Source organism: Ixodes scapularis, unplaced genomic scaffold (genome assembly GCF_016920785.2).
Source record: "Ixodes scapularis isolate PalLabHiFi unplaced genomic scaffold, ASM1692078v2 PGA_scaffold3__209_contigs__length_174095766, whole genome shotgun sequence".
In the NCBI taxonomy this organism is placed as follows: Eukaryota; Metazoa; Arthropoda; class Arachnida; order Ixodida; family Ixodidae; genus Ixodes; species Ixodes scapularis.
In genome coordinates, this window is record NW_024609868.1 from 99905583 (window position 1) to 99926791 (window position 21209).

Below are 21209 nucleotides of genomic sequence, written 5' to 3' on the forward strand. Positions count from 1 at the left end.
CTGCGCATAGAATGATAACATCATGTCCCTTGATTGCAGATTAGCGCTGTCTTCAGGCTCGGGACCGCCCAAGTTGAAGCACTGGAGGCGGTCACAAACTGGAGTCGATAAGACTGTTTGCCGAGCCGACCAAGTCTTGCGCTAGAACGTATAAATAGCAGATTGGTTAAAAGCAGAGTCAATAATTATGTTCAATGCAGGACACCAAGTAACAGTTGCGAGCTTTCACGAAAATTTCAAACTAGGTAATGATAGCGACGTACTTCGTCCCTCGAACACACCCGAATCTGGAAGCAATCTGTATACAATAGAAGCTATACGTTTATTCAGTGTGTGGTTCGCACCAACCTGAAGTACACAAAGTGACTCTCAGTTGATCGTGGCAATCGCACGATTCTGATAAAGTGAAAATGTTCATCACTTGCGACAGAAATCATAACTGAATCGGGACGTCATAAAAAAAAAGTTCTTACCTCTTGATTTTGGCTCTCTTCGGGAAGGCCAGCGCTGACATATCGCGACTGAGAAGTCTAGGCCTTCTCAACCAATAACGACCGCAACAGAGCGGTCGTGCGCCAACAGCCGTCACCGCCGGACGGACAACGTATCGGCGTTCAGAGTTCTACGAATCCTCCGGAGAAGTCACTCCCCGCGAACATTCACCGACCGCACACCGCAACCCTCTAGCCCCTCGGGGCGACTGCCGGCCGCGGCCCGCCGCCGCCGCCGCCGTGGGCGACTCGGCACGAGCCTCACAAACCCGCGAATCCGCTGCGAGCATCGAATGCGACGTCATCACGTGTCATTTACGTCACCCTACCGAAGAAGACGTGAAGCGCCGTCCGCGAATTTCTCGGGGCACGGAAGCACTGTGAAGGCTGTCACTAGCGGCGTTTTGGTTGCGTTTCGACTACACTGAAGGAAATGCAAATGTAATGAACCAAAATGTGGTTTACGTTCTTTTCCGAGGAGTTTTAAAGGACATAAGCTCTCATTTCGCTGCTAGACCCAGATACGTTACGCACTCATTCGCCTCGGAGGGAGAGCGCCTTTTCACGCTTTCGACGCGCGCGCCATCTGGATTCTTGAAAAGTTCCTATCGGAGATAAAATTCGAGGAGCGCTCCCTTTTAAAGCCAAAATACAAGTCACGTGCAGTTCTTCGAGTGGCCGCTGCGGGAGAAATGGTGGCGTTGTGTTCGTCATTAGCCCGGTGCTCGGAGGCAGATTGGGGCCATTTTTTCAAAGCTGTCTCTATGGGAGTTTCCCAACTGAGTGTTTTAGTAACGTTGGTATATACTTTTTATGTCGATAGCAATATTTTTTTCTTTAGTCTTAATCAAAATTAATATTAATGGCAGGACAATATTGTGGACACGTTGTTTTTTTTCTTTTTTTTTGTCATGCAGAAGCACAATCACGCTTCTTTTTACAAATGTGATTGTCCTGCTTTCTAACAGTACACACTTCTTTCTTACATACCTGATCTACTGTGGTGACATCTCCCGTGGTCAGGGGATCACAGTTCCGATACCAATAAATAAGTGCGAGGGCCGTAAATGCACGAACAATGTGAAACACGATTGTTAGTAGCCCTGCAGCGACGGCCATCCTGCGGTCAAAAACAAGTAGGCAATTCGACTTCGGATGAATTTATATAGTTGAGTTATATGTTAGGTTTTATGTTTATTAACGCATCTTAAAATAATTTATAAAAATATAATAAAAACACATAGTGATCTGTCGCACTTACTTTCACTCTTATATCGGTTTTAATATTCCTTGTATTGGCATTTAAGATTTTTAAACGTGGTGTTAGGAGGAGGAAGGCTGAAAATTATTGATTCATATACTGTGCCTCCACTGCACGAGTAAAAATAAATTAGGGCATACACATCGTGAACGCACGATGACTGTAGAGGTAAAGCGCCGTTCACACACATGCAACCGACTAAGACCGAGAGAGACCAGACCGGTTTTTAAGCCTCTTGCGACGTCTTAGGACCGGATGGGCTGCAGCGGAGCTGGTCCTAAAACGTCGCTGGATGCTTAAAAACCGGTCTGGTTTCTCTCGGTCTAACTCGGTTGCATATGTGGGAACGGCGCTTTAATGTGAAGTGGGTTAAAACGTAGTCAATAAGCGTATATAAGCATTGTATCGAGTTACTACGTCTAACGGAGAGTATGTCGAACGAGTGAAAAGTTTTTGATACTCTTTTTGAACACAGTAGCAAGATATTCATGCAACATAATATGGATATAGCCTCAGGTAAAAAGCAACAGAGAAAGATCTAAACTTGGGCAGGTTATATTTCAACAATCTTGAATTAAAGGTTTTCCTACGTTATGTGTGCATAATTAGAAATATTGAAGTACGATGTTCATTTACATGAAAACAAACATGTATATATATATATGCTGTTCCCATGTTGCAACTGACGTTCAGTCTTTTTGTCGATTGCTGAAATGTTCAAGCGAGCTTTGAGATTTCTCAGCATCTTTTACGTATCCCTAATTGCTAAATCTGCATGGATTGTGTTAAATGCTTGTAATTCAAAAGCATGCACCATCGGTATATTAAAGAACTCACAGTGGGCATGCAGGAAACGAACCTGCACAGCTAACCTTTCGGAAGAGGCGGAGGTTACGCCTAATTTATACTCTACCATTTCGTTCGTAATAATGCTTTGTTTTTGCACGTTTGAATCCACGCTCTGTTGGCTGCGGTGTTCTCGCTCACCGCTTGTCCGGAGAATAGCTCAATGGCATGATGAAGAGCTGTGCATTCTTCAAGCCCAGTGATTGGCGGCCTATACCGCCATGACTTGAATTCTCTAGAAAGCTGCTCCACAAACCGTGCCCTGGCCACGCACGACAACAAAGTTATCTTAAAGGGGCGGTGCAATGATTTTAACACTGAACGAATTTGCAGCTTGTATTTTTTATATTGTTTACTTCGGCATAAGTAAGAGAAAAAGTGCCACCATATCCCAAAATACCTCTATTTCGCTGCGTAATCGCAAAATAAAGAGCGCTTTTTTTCCCAACCTGCGGCCACATGGTGGCCGCAAATGGAACCTGTGGTGTGACGTCACTCGGAGTGGTTTTTGTAAGTGATAGTGTTAGGCAATTGTAAGCTTGATTTAAGGTTAAGTTTTAAAAATCTTGTTGTTTAGGCATGCATAAACGCTTCAAAAGCCAAAAGTCAACAAAACCTGCCGTCGCCGTCATCCGTCGACGCCCGAGGCGCCTACGGCGGCTACACGAGCAACCCGGACACCCGGAAGTTTTGTCTTTCCCTCGCTCGACGGAGTCCGTTCGTCGTGGTCCGGGTATCGTGGTGTTGTTATCATTCCTGGTTTCTCGACCTCGACTTCGACTTCGACTGCCCGCCGCGGCCGCCGGCGATGCCAACTGCGTGTTGTGTTCTGCTGTGCCCGAACCGTGACTTGAAAAGTCCACGGATCCGAGGCAAAAGTCTCACATATCATCGCCTCCCGCTCGAGGAACCACTCAGGAGTGAGTGGTGTCGGAGGATCGGAAGAGACCCTGGGAAGACAGACGTGCGCGTATGCTCCGATCACTTCGACGAGAATCGGGACTACCGTTGTATAAGAAGTATCCTTCGGGATGCCGGGCAGACGATGCCGAGAGCCCTCCTGAAGCCGGACGCAGTTCCTACTCTTCGACTGCCCCCCGCGACGAAGCCTACCATCCCCCCAGCGAACGAAACAACGCTGAAACGTCGCAGAACTTTGGTAAGCGGTGCTTTTTTTTTTTTTCGTGAACGGTATTTACAGCAGAGGTTTTATCAGAAGTTTCGGTTTTCCAGGGTGATGAGCCGGTTGATGACCTGTACTGCTTCGAGGGCGACGCACCTCGTGAGCCTTGCGAGGACTGCTGCCGTTGCGGTCCCCGAGCAACCACACACGACGCAGCTGTTCAGACGTCTGCTGAGATCCCGAGGCCGCCTCAGCCGCCTGCCGTGAGAAACGCTTCCGTGGGAACAGACCCTCGGCGGGGAAAGCAGACCGTCGGTAGGCATAAAATTGGTTTGCTCTGTATGTTTATACAGCCTTTACGGAGATGCGTCTCAACGGGTAATCGGTCTCTTAGCTGTAGATGAGAAATTTAGCCAGTGCGGTACAACCGCTAGCCTGGGGCTTTTAACGTACATCACGCAGTAGTGATCACGCGAACGCGTGCCGGTAAGAAACTCATCCAGATCGAAACGGCGGGTATCGATCCGGGAGGTTCCCAGCGCAAGCTTTCGCTCCACTCCGAGCTCAGACGCGTTAGCCCACTCGGGGCATGAAACTGGAGCAGCCTTCATTAGTCTACTTGACGTCACGTGGTAGATTAAAACGATTAAAATATGTGCATGATTAGAGATTAAAACGATTAAAATATGTGCATGATTAGAGATTAAAACGATTAAAATATGTGCATGATTAGTTCCATATGCCATGATATTGTGCGCTTTATCGATAGGATGACAATGAAATCGTGAGCGATCGAAAGCGTCGCAGCGGTCGGCCTGCCACGATTGGCCGAAAGCTGTCTATGACATCAGCAAAGGTTTTCTCATCGACGGAAATAAGACTAATGTGATAACTTCAAATTGGACAGTGTTGGCAGTGTTGGTTTTAGAGCGCATTGATTTCAAGCCTCCACCATGCTTTTTACAAACACCATCCAACTTGTTTTTCGCAAGGTAATTACGTCAGGGGCGGGGGGGGGGGGGGGGGACCATAGGAGCAGCGACGTAGCTTTTAGACTTTCCATTTCCAGTCAAGGTGCACGGCGTCGTGCGTATAGCTTTACTCATGCAAGGTGACAGCCCAAAATATAACGGCACATTTGAAGTGTGCATGTGCAGCCCCGGGTTTTCTTCACCTTTTGTGTATTTAACTTCTATTTCATACTGAAGCGTTGTTTGCTGTCAGATCAAACAGGAGATATTGTTCAAGTTCATCGTTTGCTGAGAAATGGAGCTTGCGCCGGAGTGCATTTAGCAGAAACAGGAGCTTACGCAAACCCAGGCGGAATAAGGAGTTAGATATTGACACCTGTGCCCTTTCTTCAGGCACACAGGCAAACTTCTTCGCAAAAGGTGTGACCAGCGACTGGGTCCAGACTGATGGTAGCGGTGACACAGCCATCAGTGCCAGCACATCGATCCCAGTCCCCAGCGCTTCAGATGACGATGACAGCGACGAGGAGGAGGAGGAGGAGGACGATGACGAGGACAAGGATCCCACGTACGAGCCGTTCATCAAAGAAAGCTGTGTTGGGTAAGATTATGGTTTTTCCTTCGCTTGAAACAGACATTATAGGAACATGGAAGTGCTTAAAGGGACACTGACAGGGTATTTATGCCTGGGAAGGTTTTTATTTGTCGATGGCACATTAGACCCCAACTACCCCGAACACAATTTGTTCGAAATTCTCGAAATTCGATTTTCTTCCAACCGAAAACTGCCTATCGAGAACTGGCCGGTTTGAGTCGTGCTCACTCTCTTTTCCAATGTGATGTGCCGTTTTCTATAGTTTAGACACAACAACAAAAGATAATCAAAGTCGTTGGTCATCGAAAGCACACACTAAATAATAAAAATAGACAAAAAATATGATATCTATTTTTTGTGACTTATAAAAAACAACAAATGCGTCGATTGAAAAAAAAAAAAAAAAGTGGCACAGCCTTGTGACTCCTTTTAAATTTCTCCTCCTCTATAGCCATTCTTCCTCCCCAGTTTGGTTTCGGTTTTGAGCTGTTTTTTTTTTTTACTTTATTAAAAATATATGTGACGTCGTACCAAAATATTGATTCGGTAGTCTTCTGACACCATAATCGATCGCCTGGCAAAACATAAATAAAATTTGTTGGGGTGTGTCAGTGTCCCTTTAATTTATCATTTGAAAACTACAGTAGCTACAAAATAAAACATCTAAAATTGGGCCACAGCAAAAGAAAATTTGGGAAGTGTGCCGCAACTGAAATGAACATGCATCCGCCGTGGTCGGAGGCACAAAATCTGTCTAAACTGACAAGCAGAGATTTCTGAAACTATTTGCTCCAATTGAGGACTATTTTTGTCAGAGCCGTTCTTATTTAGACAATTGTCGGATACCCTGTCTTTCTGGAGTGAGTGAAGTCACTGACATTGAAGGGCAGGGACATGAGAGTTTGGTCAGTCAGTCAGCCACTACGATAGTCAATATCTATTTGTTCTGTTCAGATTCAAGTGGTATGATCATGTTTGAAACCACTGGTGGTTATAGGATGACCCTTGTTAAAAAGCAAAAGCCAATCGCCTTCGTTGTGGTGAATGCTTATATTGTTTTTGTCACACAGAGAAGGGTAGCAATATAAAAAGAAAGTAAAACGCTACGGGTAATTATACAGAGTACACTGCCAGTTTCTAGCATTGCCGCATTATGGTTAGCATGAAGCATAATAATTTATAAGGGTGCCCACAAATTGTAAATTAAATTTAAAACTCGTTCTAGTATTGTGAGCCGAGAAAAAATTCCAGCCCTTATAGTATGTGTTTTTTTGTGTCCATTCATTCACACAACCCCAAGCAATTACCGTATTTACTCGCGTATAGGTCGACCTGTTTTTCAAAAATCGCCTCATCAAAACTGGGGGGTCGACCAATACGCGAATCCCGGTATTATATTTTTCAACTTTTTTTTTTTTTTTTCGGGGGTCCCGAAGTTAGGGGGTCGACCTATACGACGTATCGACCAATATGCGAGTAAATACGGTAGTTTTCACCGATAATCACTGTTCAAAGCATCTACTTACAGTATATAGCTGAGATGCAAATTTTTTTACAAATTAGATTAACAATCATAAGTAGACATAAACTTTTCCTATAAATAGACACCAAAAAAAAAATATGCAGTGTCAATGTAAGGCAAGAATGTTCTGTTTTTTGTTGATAAGCTGAGCACAGAAATGAGTGTCAAACACTAAATATTCACAACTTTTACAGGAAGGACACCTTCACAAGTGCAGAACCTGGGTACCAGGAGCGGAAGTTCTTGGTATTCGAGAGTTGCCTCGAACAGCTGTTTTCTGTATGCAAGACTTGCTACAGCCCTTGCGACGTCTCCATGAAGGGGGTTGGCACCCTGCTCGTGGTACGGACCTCTTGCCCTGCAGGGCACACGAACCGCTGGGACAGCCAACCGTACATCAACGGCAGGGGGGCGGGGAACCTGCTCCTCACATCTCTCGTGCTCTTCACGGGTGCCTCCCCAACCAGAACGCTGCGCCTGTTCCAGTTGATGAACATCCAGGTCTTCTCAAAAAAGACCTACTTCAACTACCAGCGAGCAATTTTGGTCCCAGCTGTTGAAGAGGTGAATATGATGCCACTTCTTTCATTATCTCACATGTTTTTTTCTCCCGATGCAGTGTTTCACTGCACTTTTTATGTCATTATCGCACATTTTAGTATCAATTTTCACAGGTGTGGAGAGACGAGCAAGAGAAGCTGATGGAAGAGCTCCGTGACCAGCCCCTCGACCTCGCTGGTGATGGGAGGTGTGACTCTCCTGGCTTTAGTGCCAAATACCTAACGTATTCCCTGCACGTGCCCTCTGTCAACAAGATCCTGCACTTTGAGCAAATTCAGGTTGGAGAGGTGAGGAATGATTACTACCACCTCCTTACAGTAGCTTCGTAATCAGATGCATATTGAAGCCTTCAGCTACACCTAGTTATTTATACTGACACATTTTGCGGCCGAGCAATATCATTCAGTGCTCTTGTGGAAGAAACAGAGCTCCATGGCGTTTGATCAATCACTGTGATTATAAAAAATGCTCGCTGGGGTCTGTAGTCCGGGTTTATCTGAAATAGTTACAATTTCATGTCAGGTATTATGGTCATCCTGCAGTCTCCTGCACACCTATCCTGTCCTTTGAATCAATTTCTACACCTTTGCCTATAGACCAACACGCAGCCCTGACATCACGCAGCTGCGGTGGCGCTGTCGACGGCACTGCGCATGTGCAAACGCTTTACTTCACGCAAATTTTGTTTCTGCATACACACTGTGCCCACACCTGGTGTCGGCCAACACAGGCTTGTTTGTAAACAGCGTGTAGGTCTATAAGTATCAGAAGGAAATTTAGCAGGTCTATCTGATCCACTGTCTTACTAACATGACAATGGTCTAAAATTGGAGCCAAGCTGTGAAATGAGATATCTGTCCAAAGCTAGATGTCAGAAGGTATTTTATTTAGAAAGCAAATAGTTCAGAAAATGTGAGGCGGCAGAATACTTGAATATGTAAAATATATGTGATAATCATTGCAGAAACTGAAAAACTACTTGCGCCACTTTACGGAAACTTTGCAGTGCGAAGCGGTGCGCTGCAGCGGGCACATGGAAAAGGAAGGTCTTGTGCGGTCCCTTGCTTTCACAAGGGACAACCAGCTCACTGTGCAGTCCCTGGCCACCGACAGGCACCGTTCCATCGGGAAACACATGCGGGAAAAAGAACCGGCCATCCTGCACTACTTCGACGTATGGCACGTTTCAAAAAGTAAATATCACATGTTATGATCCTCTTCAACTTCGCCAGTCTACGCTGCTTGCCAAATTGGCGAAAGCTAGGCTCGAGCAATGTTCCGCTTGACTCGATTCGAGCAACGTTTCGCTTGTTGACAGAAAGACAAGTTTGTCAGCAAGTGTGAATGTAAAACACAAGAGACCTTTCTAACAAGGTGTCCTTGGTATGTCGGCGACTACTGTTTGTCTAGAATAACTATAGGCATTTACATTTTGTTGTGATGATATATATTTTTTTCATTGTAGGGCTTTACAAAAGAAAAGCTGAAGTGGTTTTAAATTTGAGAGAAAGCACTACTATATTCATATTTACTTTACATTTAGAATTGTAATTATTGTTTATATCGTCATTTAAGGCTTGCTTTACGAACAGATTGTGTTCAGAATAGGGTAAAAACTATACAGCGATACCAATCTTCACCTGTGCCCTTTTCTCTCATATTGCTTGCCCCTGTTCTGGCATGGCAGTTGGTAATGAAAGTCGAAATGAAATAGTAAACTTACATTCAAGTCCAATGATCTGAGGCACCTCTCACAAAGAGCATAAATATGCGTTCTGTGTAAGGTGGTGAATGTTTTCTTGTAGACCGGATATTGGAAAAAGACAGACTACAGCTGATTTTGTGCACTCGTCAATTTGCAGGCGTCAAGAAGAACCTCAATGCTGCAGGCAAGAGCCAGGACTGCGGGTCGATTGCTGACTGGGCCCAACCAGCAGTGAACCACTTGTATTGGTGTGCCGCAGCTAGCCAGGGCAACGCTCAACTTCTCGTGGATGCCTGGTGCAGCATGACCAGGCACGTGGTCAACATCCACACAGACCACCCTGGCATCTACACCACATGCTTCCACAACCCCATCGAAGAAGGCGAATGGCTGGTGCCAGGTGAATAAGTGTTTCACATATCTCTCAGTGTTCTACAGAGTGTAAATGGCAAAGGAGATGGCCTTTAAGAAGTATAATACGATAATATTTACAAAGATTTTTAGGTGAACATACAAAACCTGAATCAACTAAATTTTTCCACAGCAAACCTTGGTCGTGTTTTTTCTTTTTGTTCTAGACACGCCTGCGCATGCCCGGTTCGTTGACGTGGTGACGAGCAAGTCCTTGCTCAAGGACCTACGCCAACTGTCTCCACACACCCAGACGTACGCTTTGGAATCTTTCCATAGCGTGCTGAATGGTTTTGCACCAAAGTGGGCTGCATTTCGCCCAAAAGGCATGCTTGCCAGGTATGTAAATGAATGAATTATCCAGAAAAGAATTCCGAGGTGTTGCTCCATCGCAAAATATGGAAGTTCCATCTATGTGTGTGACATGCATTTTGGTGCACTGCTTACCATTTTAAAATAAAATTTCTAAAACTCCATTTTCTTTTGTTGTGAAGTGACCCATAAGGATCACTAAACTCTCACTATTTGACATTATATTTTGGTGTCTTCTATGCTATAACATACTGCCAGTTCACAACTGTAGCTGTTAGCAGATAGAACAGAGTATAAAATTATTCAATGCTACAGAAAGCTGGCGGAACAAAGATTCTCATGGGACTAGCAATCCTCACTGCTGGGGTAAACCTAAAAATGCACAGGTTGTGAAGTGCTGACAAAGGCAGCGAGCAGGCACACACCACTTTTGGGATCTGCTCCATACCTTGTTGGATCACATTTTCTATTGCAGGACCCGCATAGCTGCGCTCCACTATAACGAAAATGGCAACCGGGAGCAGGCCACCACCCAAGCCGGTCAGAAGCAGTGGAAGCTGAAGTCCCCGAAAGCCAGAAAAGGGCACCATGCTGCTCATCCCGAGAAAACGAAGGCCACATATGGTAATCTAAAAAAAGCATTTCTACCTGTGATGCTTACAAGTTAATGGCAACATTATCAGATCAATTTCCGTACCAAGTGACTAGCTAATATGTACAGTTTGTAAATAATATTTAGCGCACTAATCATTTTGATGTAGTATATACTCATGTATAAACCACTTTTTTTTTTTATTCCGCACGGGTGCGGGATATTTATAATTTGTTCTTGAATTTTTTCATCACAAAGGGGGGGGGGGGGGGGTGCGGGTTACGCACGAGGATGGCTTATACATGAGTACGGTATTTACTGTGAGAGTATCTAAATTAATGTTTTATTAGATGAACCATGACAGGCAGCTGAGAACCAGATATTCCTTTTCTCGTTCATGCATTTGTCTTACTGAGGCATACTCGTGCATTTTCTGTGATGTACAATTTTCACTTCTGTATTGGTTTCATGGTTGTTTTTTTTTTCGTTTTTCCAACTTCACCATTTTTGTGGGTTGGAATCTTTTTGTTGTTCTTAGGAAGACTAAATTAGTTATCTATGCACAAATGATACACATTTATTTTTATTATTTTTTAATTGATAACTCTGATTATTCTTTGAAGAAAAAAAATGGATAGCTGAGGAGGGAAAGAGATGTCAGCCTTGCAAACTTCTTTTTGCAGACAGCAGGGCATGTAAACAAAAAAAAATACTGATGCCTGTTACGGTTTATCATTGTAAAGAATATTCTGAACACAAATTACCCTAAGCGCGAACACTGTTTTTTGGTCCTGCCTTTTTTGCATTGTAACATTGTTATCTAAGTGCTACCATTGGAAAAATGCTTAATGTTAAAATTTGATCCTGCAGGCTACGTCACCAAGCTCCTGGCTCAGGCTGTGGTGGTCTGTGAGGAGATGGGGTCTCTGAGACAAGCCTTTGAGCTCGATGCGGAGAAGCCAGACCCGTCCTGCCTGAACCAGAGCACCGACAGGCCACCGAAGGAAGACCTGGTGGCAGCGAGGGTCAGCCGGTTCGCAAGAAGACCACCGGGTGCACTTCTCCCCCACCAGACGCAGTCCCCGTAAGGCTCGGGATGCCCAATCTTTCGAGCTCCGACAGGGTGCAGGGTTTGTGAGACGACAGCTCTATGTGCATTCCTGTGAGGTGCATGAGCATCAGCCTTTCCTCACCCCCCCCCCCAGGAGCAGACATAACATTCCTTCCTCCTTACATGGAGTCACGTAAAGCCCCGGTGGGCACCCTTCTCGTTGGGATCTTGACACCGCAGTTGTTATCGCAGCTGTCTTGTTTTCTCCTTCTTTGGAAGGCGCTGCGACTCTCGAGTCTGAACATGTGGATGCGCTTCCTTGAGATTAGGGCGTAGTTTGTCGACCTTTCCTGGACGAGGCAAGGGTATCCGGTGGTGGCTCTAGAACATGGAGAGCCAGTATAGTGTGTTGTTGGCTTGGTACCGGTTCCCTGCTCATGTCACCGGATGAAGGGTTCTCAAATATAGGAGACAAGAGTGCAAAGGACAAGCAGAAAAAAAAAAAGGACGGGGCAAGGCGCTGATGAAGGTTTCTCTGTCTGGTACTTCTGTGTACCGGGTTTAATGTGATCCAGTTTTTGACGAACCGCTCCGTTCTTGCACTTTATCATCCAAGACCCGTGTCCTAATCCCTTCGTTCTTGTTCTCTCCATCCAAGCAGGGTTTCCCTTGAAGTTGCAGGCGAGAATGGATTGCGCTACGGCAACTCCTCTCAATGACTTCTCTGCACGGCAGTCGGACGCCATTCTTTCAGTCTCATGGGGCTGTAGGCGTATGAGCGCGACTGCTGTCTTGCCTGTCGAGGTGGAGACTGTTGTGTGCTGTTTAGCAGGAATCTTACCAACCAGCATGAAAACGTGCCGGTCTGGTTTTTCGCCAATGCCTGCTTCGTTTCCAAAACCATTCTTTCTGCTTGTCCATTTTTAACGGGATGGTACGGGGCACCTGTAATATATGTGACCCCATTTCTTTTGAGGAAGGCTTTGACATATGACGAAACAAAGGACGGTCCTACGTCACAATCATTTCAGGGATGCGAAAAGGTTCCCCAATTCCTCATTGAGTGTGACTGACTGTACGTTGAGCATGCTGCATACTTCTAACCATTTGCTGTATGCGTCGACAACAAGTGGTAGCATCTTTCCTTCCATGGGGCTGGCGAAGTCGGCGAGAATTGTGTGCCAAAGTTTCGTCGCGCGGTTCCAGTCGGGGAAGGGCACCTTGGGTGGTGCCTTCTAGAGCTGCCGACAAGTTACATAGCTTTTAGCAAGTCTTTCAACGTCACTGTCGACACCGGGCCACGGAAAATAACCTCATGCACGTGCCTTCATGGCTACTACTCCTCTGTGACCTGTATGTGCCAGGTCGAGCACTTCCTTCCTGGCCTTTGTGAGAATGACCACTCTGGAGCCTTTGATGAGACAGTTTTCTTGCACAGAAAGCTCTGTTCCGAGTTTGCAATACCGTGAGAACTGTTGCTTTGGCAGTTTATGTAGTTGTCCCCATGAAACAACTGCTAACTCCCGCGACAATACTGGATTGTGTCAGGTCATTTCTGCGAGTTGACGTGGCGACAGTTTGAATCTTGGTGTGTAGGCTAACATGAGAATGTCTGCCGGGGAACAGGGCTCGTAGACCTGTGCCAGAAGCGGCAGCCTGCTGGGTGAAGAGAAGAGGCTGGTGATCTGTTATAACGGGCACTTGTCGGCCAGCAATGTACTGATGAAAATGACTTGGGTCGAAAATTACGGTCAAGCAACTGTCGAGCTGAAAGTAACCTTTTTTGCAGGCCCCAGGGCTAGCATTGTGAAAGCTATGGGAGCCTCTCTGCCAACTTCATTTTCCTGGGTAAGCGTGGCATTGATTCCATACAGTGACACATCTACCGACAGAACAAGTGGCTTTGTCTCATCGTAACGGGCGAGCTTGTACAGCTCTGCGGCAACAGTCGCTCTAGTTTCCAAGAAACGGTCGTAGAATGCGAGAAGCTCGAGGAAAGCTGGAAGAGCTGTCTTGTTGGTTAGTTTGGGTGCCTGAAGGATAGCTTGCACCTTTTCAGTGGTGTGTGACCATTAGCATCAATTCTGAGTCTTAGAAACTCAACCGGCTGTATGCCAAAGCGGCACTTTTCTTCCTTGAGGCACAGAGATGCCTTGCTCAGCCTTGTTAGAACCTGGTTTAGACGTTTTGCATGCTCAAGGGCATCTTTCCCGCTGGCAATGATGTCTTCAAGGTAAACACTCACCCCAGGGATTCCGGCCAGTGTGGTAGCCATCATGCGCTGGAAGATGGCCAGTGCAACGTAAGTTCCAAACGGAAGCTGTTTCACCTTGAACAGTCCCTTGGTGGTGTTGACAGTTACGACAGCAGCAGTTTCGTCGTCAAGTTCAGACGCAAACTTGCACAGAGCCTAGAACACATGGATCTTCTCTCGACCTGGTTTTTTTGACAACTCCGGGGAATGTTTTGGCCGCATTCGGTTGTATTCCACTTCGCTGATCAAAGAGCAGGCTGCACCGGTATAGACTTCGAATTGTAGAGGGACTCCCCCACAATTTAAGACACACCTATCGTCCATTTGCTACGTGCAATTTGTAGGGGGACTCCATGATCGACGTGTCCAAAAGAGGTATGTTAACACTGTGCGTGCCTTGCTTGGCATTGGGATGCAATTCTTTGTTGTTCTCTTTCCACCTGCCTTTTCAATGTAGCCCTTCTTGAAGCGGTATCAGCATTTGGCTGTCTTGACCTTGCAGGTTGAAACCTCGTGCCAGTTGTCACTATTACTCTTTCTGCACTGTACTTTCTGCAGTGGATGCACTTTCTGCTTGTAGCAATCGGTGTGGGGTGAAGCCTAACCCTATAGGCCACCCCAAGGAACATGGCAGAGACTTTGGGAAACTGAAAACGAAGAAAGCTTTATATACAATACTTACACCTGGTAGCTTGACGGAGTCCAACTTGACGCCCTCTGTCGAGTTCTACCACAGAGTTTCTTTGTATCACTGCACAAAATCTCCCAGTTGCTTCCCGACGTTTCGGCCTTGAAAATGCAGCTCTTGGCGCACCCACTGTCTCACCCAATCGCTGTTGTCTAGCTGAATGAAGACTCGGCTTCTTGTCCGACGCCTAGACTCCCTTCTCATCTCGACGGCGCTCTTCCACGAAGTTGATGGCGCCGTGATGAAACAAAGACGTAGCTCTTCCACGGCAGTGCCCCGTCAACGTCTTCACCAGAGTCCCTGCTTCGCCTCCTGCAGTTTGGAGAGCGTCGCGGTGACTCATCTCTCCACCACCAGATGAATGCCGCTACCACGAAGTCCAATGATTATATCATATTCAGGAAGCGAGTGCCAAGCCTGGAGAACATGTGGACAACGAATGGCTTCTTCCCTTCGTAGAGATCACTCCCTCTTCCCTCTCCGCCCTGCGGCACTTGTTCATAAGACAGAGCAGCCGGCAGGAGAAAGAGTTCACCGCGGGAGAGGAGGGTTCATAGTAACATCGTGTATTGATGAAATTCAGCGGCGAGGCTGCTGCTCCTTCTGAAAGCAGCTTCTTGCATAACATTCATCCGGCACCTGACGCTAGCAGTAGCAAGGTACAAAGGCGCCGCTTTCCCTTCGACCTCCCCCAAGTCGACACGTGCGCTCGGCAATCTACGCCAGCCGAGGCCGCTATGCACGGGGAATTCCCCCTCCGTTCTCCTTCTTTCAAGGCTGCTGTTGACATCAGTTGGCCTCGACGCTTTTCTTGATGTTTTGCTGGGCCGCGTCTTTTGTAACACCCGGGCTCTTTGCCCCTTGTTGAGGTCATGCCGGCGAGTTGCTAGGTGTGGAATTTTTCACATGGCTATTTGACTCTGTATGACCATCCCATCTTGGTGACGTGATTCTCGGTGGCCTTCATCTAGCGACCGTCAAGGTTGGCTGTCCCTAGGCTGCGAACTTTCCTATCGTCAGGCACACGCTGCTGCTTTGCACAACACGCACATGTGCACACACTTGACTCGGTCGGCGCAAGCACGAATCGAAGCAGCCCGTGAATGTCCTTCATGGTTGCCTGAACTGAAGTGGGTCGGACTGCCGATCACACCACTGCTGAGAGAGAGATTTCCAGATCACATTGAAAAGTTGACTCTTTTTCAGTGAACGGTCTTTGTTGGAGGTGTTCGTCACGGATGTCGCAGACGAATCTGTCCCAAAGCATGACACCTTATGGCAGCATAGTGGGGTTCGTTTGTGAAATGAACGTTCTGGCTTCTTGTGTCAACACCGATGCTGCAGTCGTCGTTGTTAGCCCTTCGAAATTGCAGTCAGCTGTCAGTCGTTTGAACGCTCTGACGCAGCTGCTGAGTCTCATTTGGCAACCAGTTGCGTCCTTGGAAGACATACCGGCTGTAAAGCTTAGATGGTCCTGGATGGAAGTGCTTCTGTAGGAGTGTCACTAAGTCACCGAAGCTGACTTCATCCAAGGCCTTCGGTGCAACTGACGCACAAGCCGTTTCGATGGTTGAGCCACACAGTGTGAGGTGGAGCGCGTGCTCCTTTTGTTGATTTTTGGCGTCGCTTGCCAAGAAGTAAAAACAGAGTTGTTTGAATTACAATGCTCAGTCCTTGCCCTGAAATTGCTCGACAACACCTTGCAATGCCCCAATAGCCATGGCCTCGACCTCAAAACTACATCCATTCTTCGATCCAACTTCTCGTTGCCCGTGTCGGGGGCTTACAGCCTCGTGCTAGAGGAATGACCCGAGTCGGGGTTTCCTAAATGAGAACTTATTTATTGGTATAAGGAATATGTATGCTTGAGATGGCTCGTGTGAGGAAGTCACGGCGGCTCAGCTAAGGATACCCGACGTTCCAAGCTCCCGCAGGGTGCACCGTGCGACAGCTCTATGTCCGTTCCCGCGCTGCACCCGAGCGTCGGTATTTCTCCAGGAGCAGACATAACATCAAGAACTGAAGTAAAAGGAGTCCAGCTGTTGGCAGGGCGCTTCCCCGAAGTAAAACAAGTCTAGCTGCTGGCAGGGCGTTTTCACCAATGAAACTGATAGAGAGATCATAACACATATCTCGAAATTTTGTGAAAAGGAGTCAAGCACAATCTTTATGTCTTCCGTGAAATCTGGGAATGGAACCAGGAATGTCTGGTTGACTCGATGACCATCCCATCTTGATGTGCAGAACTTCCTGCATTTTCCTGAATGTAATAGAGAGCCATACTCTGTGCGAGTTTTCATTTTTCCAAAGCCTGGTTGGGTTCTGAGCAATATGCCCTTTGGAAGTCTCAACTGTGTTAGGTGCCTATCAGATCACCTTTTGCACATCCACCACTTTTGTTTGTTGGATATTGAATGAGCGTCCAACACCATACTGCATGTTGGACGCTCATCCGATATATAGGGCGAAATAAAGCATGAATTGGTGAGAGGGGTGCTAGCATCAGTCATCAAGCATATTGAGCATCACTCATCAAATGTAATTGAGAGGAGCATAGGGTGGGCAGCTACATTTTGTAGGGTTTATGCAGGAAGCTCTCAGCACTAGGAAAGGCACATTATTTTGCAGAGCACAGAAACAAAATGGCTTTGATCGCTAAACATCAGTATATTTTTATTCATCAAGCTGCTTCAATAACAGGATTTGCTCTTGGAGTGGCTTGAGTTACAGTATGCATGCAAGAGAATTGTAAGGTGTAAAAGGTGCTCAGCTGTAGTAGAGTTTCAAACATCTTTATTCTGCGTCCAGGTACCCGGTGTATGAGTCTGAAGCAAATTCTTCGCGAATTCTTGAAACTACGCAGGCTGGCAGAACTCTTCTGTTGTTGCGCCCCAGCCGTTTCCACATCCAGCGCGTAAACTGCTTGTACGCCACAAAGCGAAGTCTGTGAAATTAACAAGAACCAAATATTAGTAATGTCACTGTCACATGCATGATCATAAATAGGGTTCCGTGTTTTCGGATTTTATTTTTCTTCAAATTTGGAGGGTGTTTTTCGGAGGTTATTTCTGTTTGATTCCCCATCCTCCGGAATTCAGTGTGTGATTACGCAGTGTTTCTTCTTAAAAATAAATAGAAATATCCAAGTGTAAACGTATACTGGATAAAAAAAAGAAAGGCGACTGTGTTAGTATTTTCTTCAGTTGTATTTGGCATTGGTCAGGGGTGAGACAGGTGAAGCAGGTTTTGGAGCAATTTCTGGAGCAGAAAAATCTGGATTTTGGAGCAGCTTAGGAGCACAAAATTCTCGTTCTGGAGTAGCAGTTTATGCATCTTGGAGCAACTTCGGAGCAGAAAAGCCTACAGTTTGGAGCAGATTAAGAGCAGAAAATGTTAGAGCAGCTTATTAGCAATTTAAATCATCAAACATCTGATTCAAATCAGATAAATTTGATTTTTCTTTTTTAATCGTCATTTTTTTTCTACCCTGGTTCCAGTAAGTCATAATCGTCGATACACAGAAAAATAATATATATAAAAAAAAAAAAAACGGGAAAGGCAAATGTGAGTCAAATGCACATAGATGAGGACAAAAAACGCAGGTTTGCTGCAAAGCTAGGTGGGCACCAGGTGTACCTCAAGCTTATATGAACTGGTGCCAAAGCGCAATTGTAGTTTAAAACCTTTTAAAGCGGTGATTCGAGAGCATGAACAGGGAAGCACAGTTTACTAGAACCAGACGGTAGAAAATTTATGAGCAGCACATGTACGATAAATACAAGTGTGTGACCGATTCATTCGATTGTTCACGCACTGGAAGCACGCCCGAAAGTACTCACGGCGACGGCACCGTCCATTTGACGAGAAGATTACGGACACAAATGAACGATTACTCAATGGAGGTGCTTAATAGCACTTTTAAGAAAAGGTTTACTCTCAAAACAAAAGAAATACTTGCTAATACTTGCTAATCTTGATAGCCTGTGCTCGCGGTTAGACCGCGTGACAGCGCACCGGTAGCATGCAGGCACAAATGACAGCGGAAAATAGTAGGAAAATCGGAAAACGACCACGTATCAGAGGTGGAGAATGGTACTACAGCTGAAATCTTCGAATCCGGCGGCTGTTGCACCACCTTGTACATGTGCTGTGTACTTTTCTATGACGAAATTGGATGTTGCCAACCAAGCTCTCGTTTCCAGCTAAATCTAGCGTCGCCGCAGACATTTTTTTAAAAGTATTTTTAGTTACTTTGGCACAGTGTGGCGCAATTTCGACAGATTTTGCGTTTTTGGCGCAACTAAGCGCAGAAAATTCGGTTTGTATCAAAATGGTGCAATTGGCACAGATGTCACACCCCTGATTAGTGCCATTACTACTGACAATACTATTCCATCAACCTACTGTGGGAGGTAGAGTAGTAAAGGATGTAATAGACAAGTTTCAAGTGTCCCTCTTCCCCGCTTTACGCTATTTCTATGGTCCATAGCTTTCACCGTTACGAAACCACAACCTCTCCTTCCCTCTAAAGTGGAAGTAATATGACCCAAAACTGGAAACATAAACAGTGACTTTTGTTGTGACCCGAAAGTACAATGACCTGTTGTCCTGACCGAAATTTGAAACATAAGTGGGTTGGCATTTTCGCAGGACCACTGACTTTACGCGCTGATCAAACCATTAATTGTCAAATACTTTTGTGTGTGTCTGGGGGGGGGGGGGGGGGGAGAGGGAGTGATTGGCACATAGAAATTATGAGTTTATTGATAAATCTGAATTGACGAAAATTTTACCGGCAGGTGTTTTTCGGGTTTATCGGAAAACACTGAACCCTAATTATAAAGTAGAAGTCGGGATTCATGCCCCCATGGGTATGAATCTGGACTACGCAAGTCCAAGAATATGAAGTCGAGACTTCGAATATGAAGTCTCGACTTCATATTCGACTTACAAGTCGAATATGAAGAAAAAAGCAATGGGATTTAGTCAGCAGATTTCGACGTGAACTGGAGGACCACAGAGATGTGCTGGCTTGAAAGCAGTGAATTACTGGGAGTCATATAGCATTAGGTGTGTGTCTTATTGTACTGTGTATGTAAAATTATTGAATGCATGTAATAAACACTTTGTTTCAAAGCTGTCTGTTCCGTCATTCATAAGCAAGCTACCCGGTTGGTGACAGGAGCATTTGTTTATGGGTGCAATGCCTTCACCTATACACCAAGTGGCACTGTAGACCCGAGTGCAATAAATATGGTCCCAGGAGTTTGGACTAGATACCAAAGTTTCAGAATGTGGCAATATAAGTGATTTTCAGAAATTTTTGAGAAAATTGTAAAAGCTTGAATGTGGCACTATGTGCAAAATGCTACATGCTGGAAAATCTACCTTCGGTGATGCAGAGCTTTTTGGTAATGCAAAACTACGGTTAGTTTTTATTACTAAACACCCTACACTATGAAATGGTGCTATTCACATGCTCACAATTTTTTGTTTGCCCCCCAGGTTTTGCAATTCCTACAAGATAAATGGGCCACTGCTATATTTAGAGAATATAAAAAAAGTTCTGATATCTCAAATGGTTCAAGTTCAAGTATTAATTTTGGAAGAACATAATAGTGGTCTTCGTGAATGTGTTGCTGCAACCATTCGATCCTGCACTGGTGACCACACCGACTAAGAACCTCAAAAGGGGAAAAAAGGCAGGCGTCAGCTGTTCCAAGAGGGTAACTTGGATGTTAGCGAAAACTACAGATAGCATGCTTGTTTACAGATATTCGTGATGTCAGTACTTTGCGCGACATAATTACTGCAGACACCGAACCTGCAATTGTTTAGCTATGGATTGGCGTCAGGAAGATTCCAGTCCTTCAGCTGTATGAAGTGGGCTCAAAACCTGCGATCGTGTGTGCATGCCAGCGGTGTAGAGCGAAGCTAGCATGGCGGCCAGCAACAGCTGTCTTCAAAGCAATTACAGGCCAAATACGCACGTCTGTTCGCCCGGCGCCGGTTGCAGACCTGCTTCGTCCAGAGCCCAGTAAGCTATCCTCAGCACAGCAGGTTGGAGGCAGATTAGGGCAAAGTCCATATGCTCGGTAACGCACCCCTCCGGCTGAGTCGCAACCGCAGGCGGACATTCCCGGCAGCAGAGGCACTCCCTCGACGTGGGCATGACGCTGCACCGCTTACAGGAGCACCTGTAATTGGAACGAAATAGACGTTAGGCAAATGCTAGCTCAAAATAGCCTAGCGAATTTGAGGAATGTGACGCGCACTTCTTACCATGCTGTCGACGAGAGCCGCCACCCGTCTGGGTCGGGACTTGGGTCAGGCGGAGCTGCCGAGTCCTCGGAAGAGAATTGCTGTTCCCTATGCCGTTTTGGAGGCGTGCTCGCGTACGGCACAAGTCCAACTGACTTACTATAGGCAAGCATCTTGCGCTCGACGTCGCTCAGACCGTCCACCCATGCCGCCATGTTGTTCGGGAATCGACGGGAGAGCGGGAGAGCGGCGAGCCGGTGAGCGCTGGGGACACGGAAGCCAGAAGCACCAAACCGGAAACCAACGCCACTCCGAGTGACGTCACAGGCGAAGCTGGTGCCGCTTCAATGTTGAGTTGAGGGGTGCCAGAGATACCAATTTCTTTTATTTTTTTTAATGAAAACTATGGCAAGCAGGAAAGAATAGTTTTCGGTCCTTCGTTTCATATGTGGCCGGGATCAATTCCCGCAATTAATTAGCCAAAGTCCGCAAATTGTTGCACCGCCCCTTTAAGCAGGGGACACACGAGCGGTGAAACTGGGTGCCGCGAGGCTCTCGGCATGAC

The 21209-nt window shown here is 46.1% G+C and overlaps 3 protein-coding genes and 1 long non-coding RNA gene across 4 annotated transcripts; 3 read left to right on the forward strand and 1 right to left on the reverse strand.

Annotated features, from left to right (window-relative positions):
• Positions 1-3674: 3674 nt before the first annotated feature.
• Positions 3675-5384, forward strand: LOC121837406. The gene is made up of 3 exons (XR_006078156.1): positions 3675-3757; positions 3832-4036; positions 5086-5384. It is a non-coding gene; the product is annotated as an uncharacterized LOC121837406 (long non-coding RNA).
• A 1443-nt stretch (positions 5385-6827) lies between these two features.
• LOC121837234 lies at positions 6828-7782 on the forward strand. Its single transcript, XM_042292811.1, has 3 exons — positions 6828-6864; positions 6955-7497; positions 7539-7782. Exons 1-3 carry the CDS (start codon positions 6828-6830, stop codon positions 7697-7699), a joined length of 741 nt encoding a protein of 246 aa, XP_042148745.1. The 3' UTR covers positions 7700-7782.
• Positions 7783-8215: 433 nt separating this feature from the next.
• LOC120836058 lies at positions 8216-13243 on the forward strand. Its single transcript, XM_042292812.1, has 7 exons — positions 8216-8248; positions 8335-8563; positions 9233-9475; positions 9654-9825; positions 10274-10422; positions 11261-11474; positions 13231-13243. The coding sequence occupies exons 1-7, from the start codon at positions 8216-8218 to the stop codon at positions 13241-13243; spliced, it is 1053 nt and encodes a 350-aa protein (XP_042148746.1).
• A 3800-nt stretch (positions 13244-17043) lies between these two features.
• LOC115331642 (P2X purinoceptor 7) lies at positions 17044-20859 on the reverse strand. Its single transcript, XM_029993770.4, has 3 exons — positions 20666-20859; positions 20374-20580; positions 17044-17327 (listed from the first exon to the last, which is right to left on the reverse strand). Exons 1-3 carry the CDS (start codon positions 20857-20859, stop codon positions 17177-17179), a joined length of 552 nt encoding a protein of 183 aa, XP_029849630.2. The 3' UTR covers positions 17044-17176.
• Positions 20860-21209: the final 350 nt, after the last annotated feature.

What these genes read in the sequence shown, in the direction of transcription:
- LOC120836058 (XM_042292812.1), top strand. Translation starts at nt 8,216, where the DNA reads ATGAGATATCTGTCCAAAGCTAGATGTCAGAAG. An exon ending in AGGCGAATGGCTGGTGCCAG is followed by an intron (nt 9,476 to 9,653) that starts GTGAATAAGTGT and finishes TTTTTGTTCTAG; the next exon opens with ACACGCCTGCGCATGCCCGG. An exon ending in GAAAACGAAGGCCACATATG is followed by an intron (nt 10,423 to 11,260) that starts GTAATCTAAAAA and finishes TTGATCCTGCAG; the next exon opens with GCTACGTCACCAAGCTCCTG.
- LOC115331642 (XM_029993770.4), bottom strand. Translation starts at nt 20,859, where the DNA reads ATGGCGGCATGGGTGGACGGTCTGAGCGACGTCGAGCGCAAGATGCTT. An exon ending in CGGCTCTCGTCGACAGCATG is followed by an intron (nt 20,581 to 20,665) that starts GTAAGAAGTGCG and finishes TTCCAATTACAG; the next exon opens with GTGCTCCTGTAAGCGGTGCA. An exon ending in CCGGCGCCGGGCGAACAGAC is followed by an intron (nt 17,328 to 20,373) that starts GTGCGTATTTGG and finishes TTAATTTCACAG; the next exon opens with ACTTCGCTTTGTGGCGTACA.
- LOC121837234 (XM_042292811.1), top strand. Translation starts at nt 6,828, where the DNA reads ATGCAAATTTTTTTACAAATTAGATTAACAATCATAA. An exon ending in AATTAGATTAACAATCATAA is followed by an intron (nt 6,865 to 6,954) that starts GTAGACATAAAC and finishes TTTGTTGATAAG; the next exon opens with CTGAGCACAGAAATGAGTGT. An exon ending in TCACAGGTGTGGAGAGACGA is followed by an intron (nt 7,498 to 7,538) that starts GCAAGAGAAGCT and finishes ACCAGCCCCTCG; the next exon opens with ACCTCGCTGGTGATGGGAGG.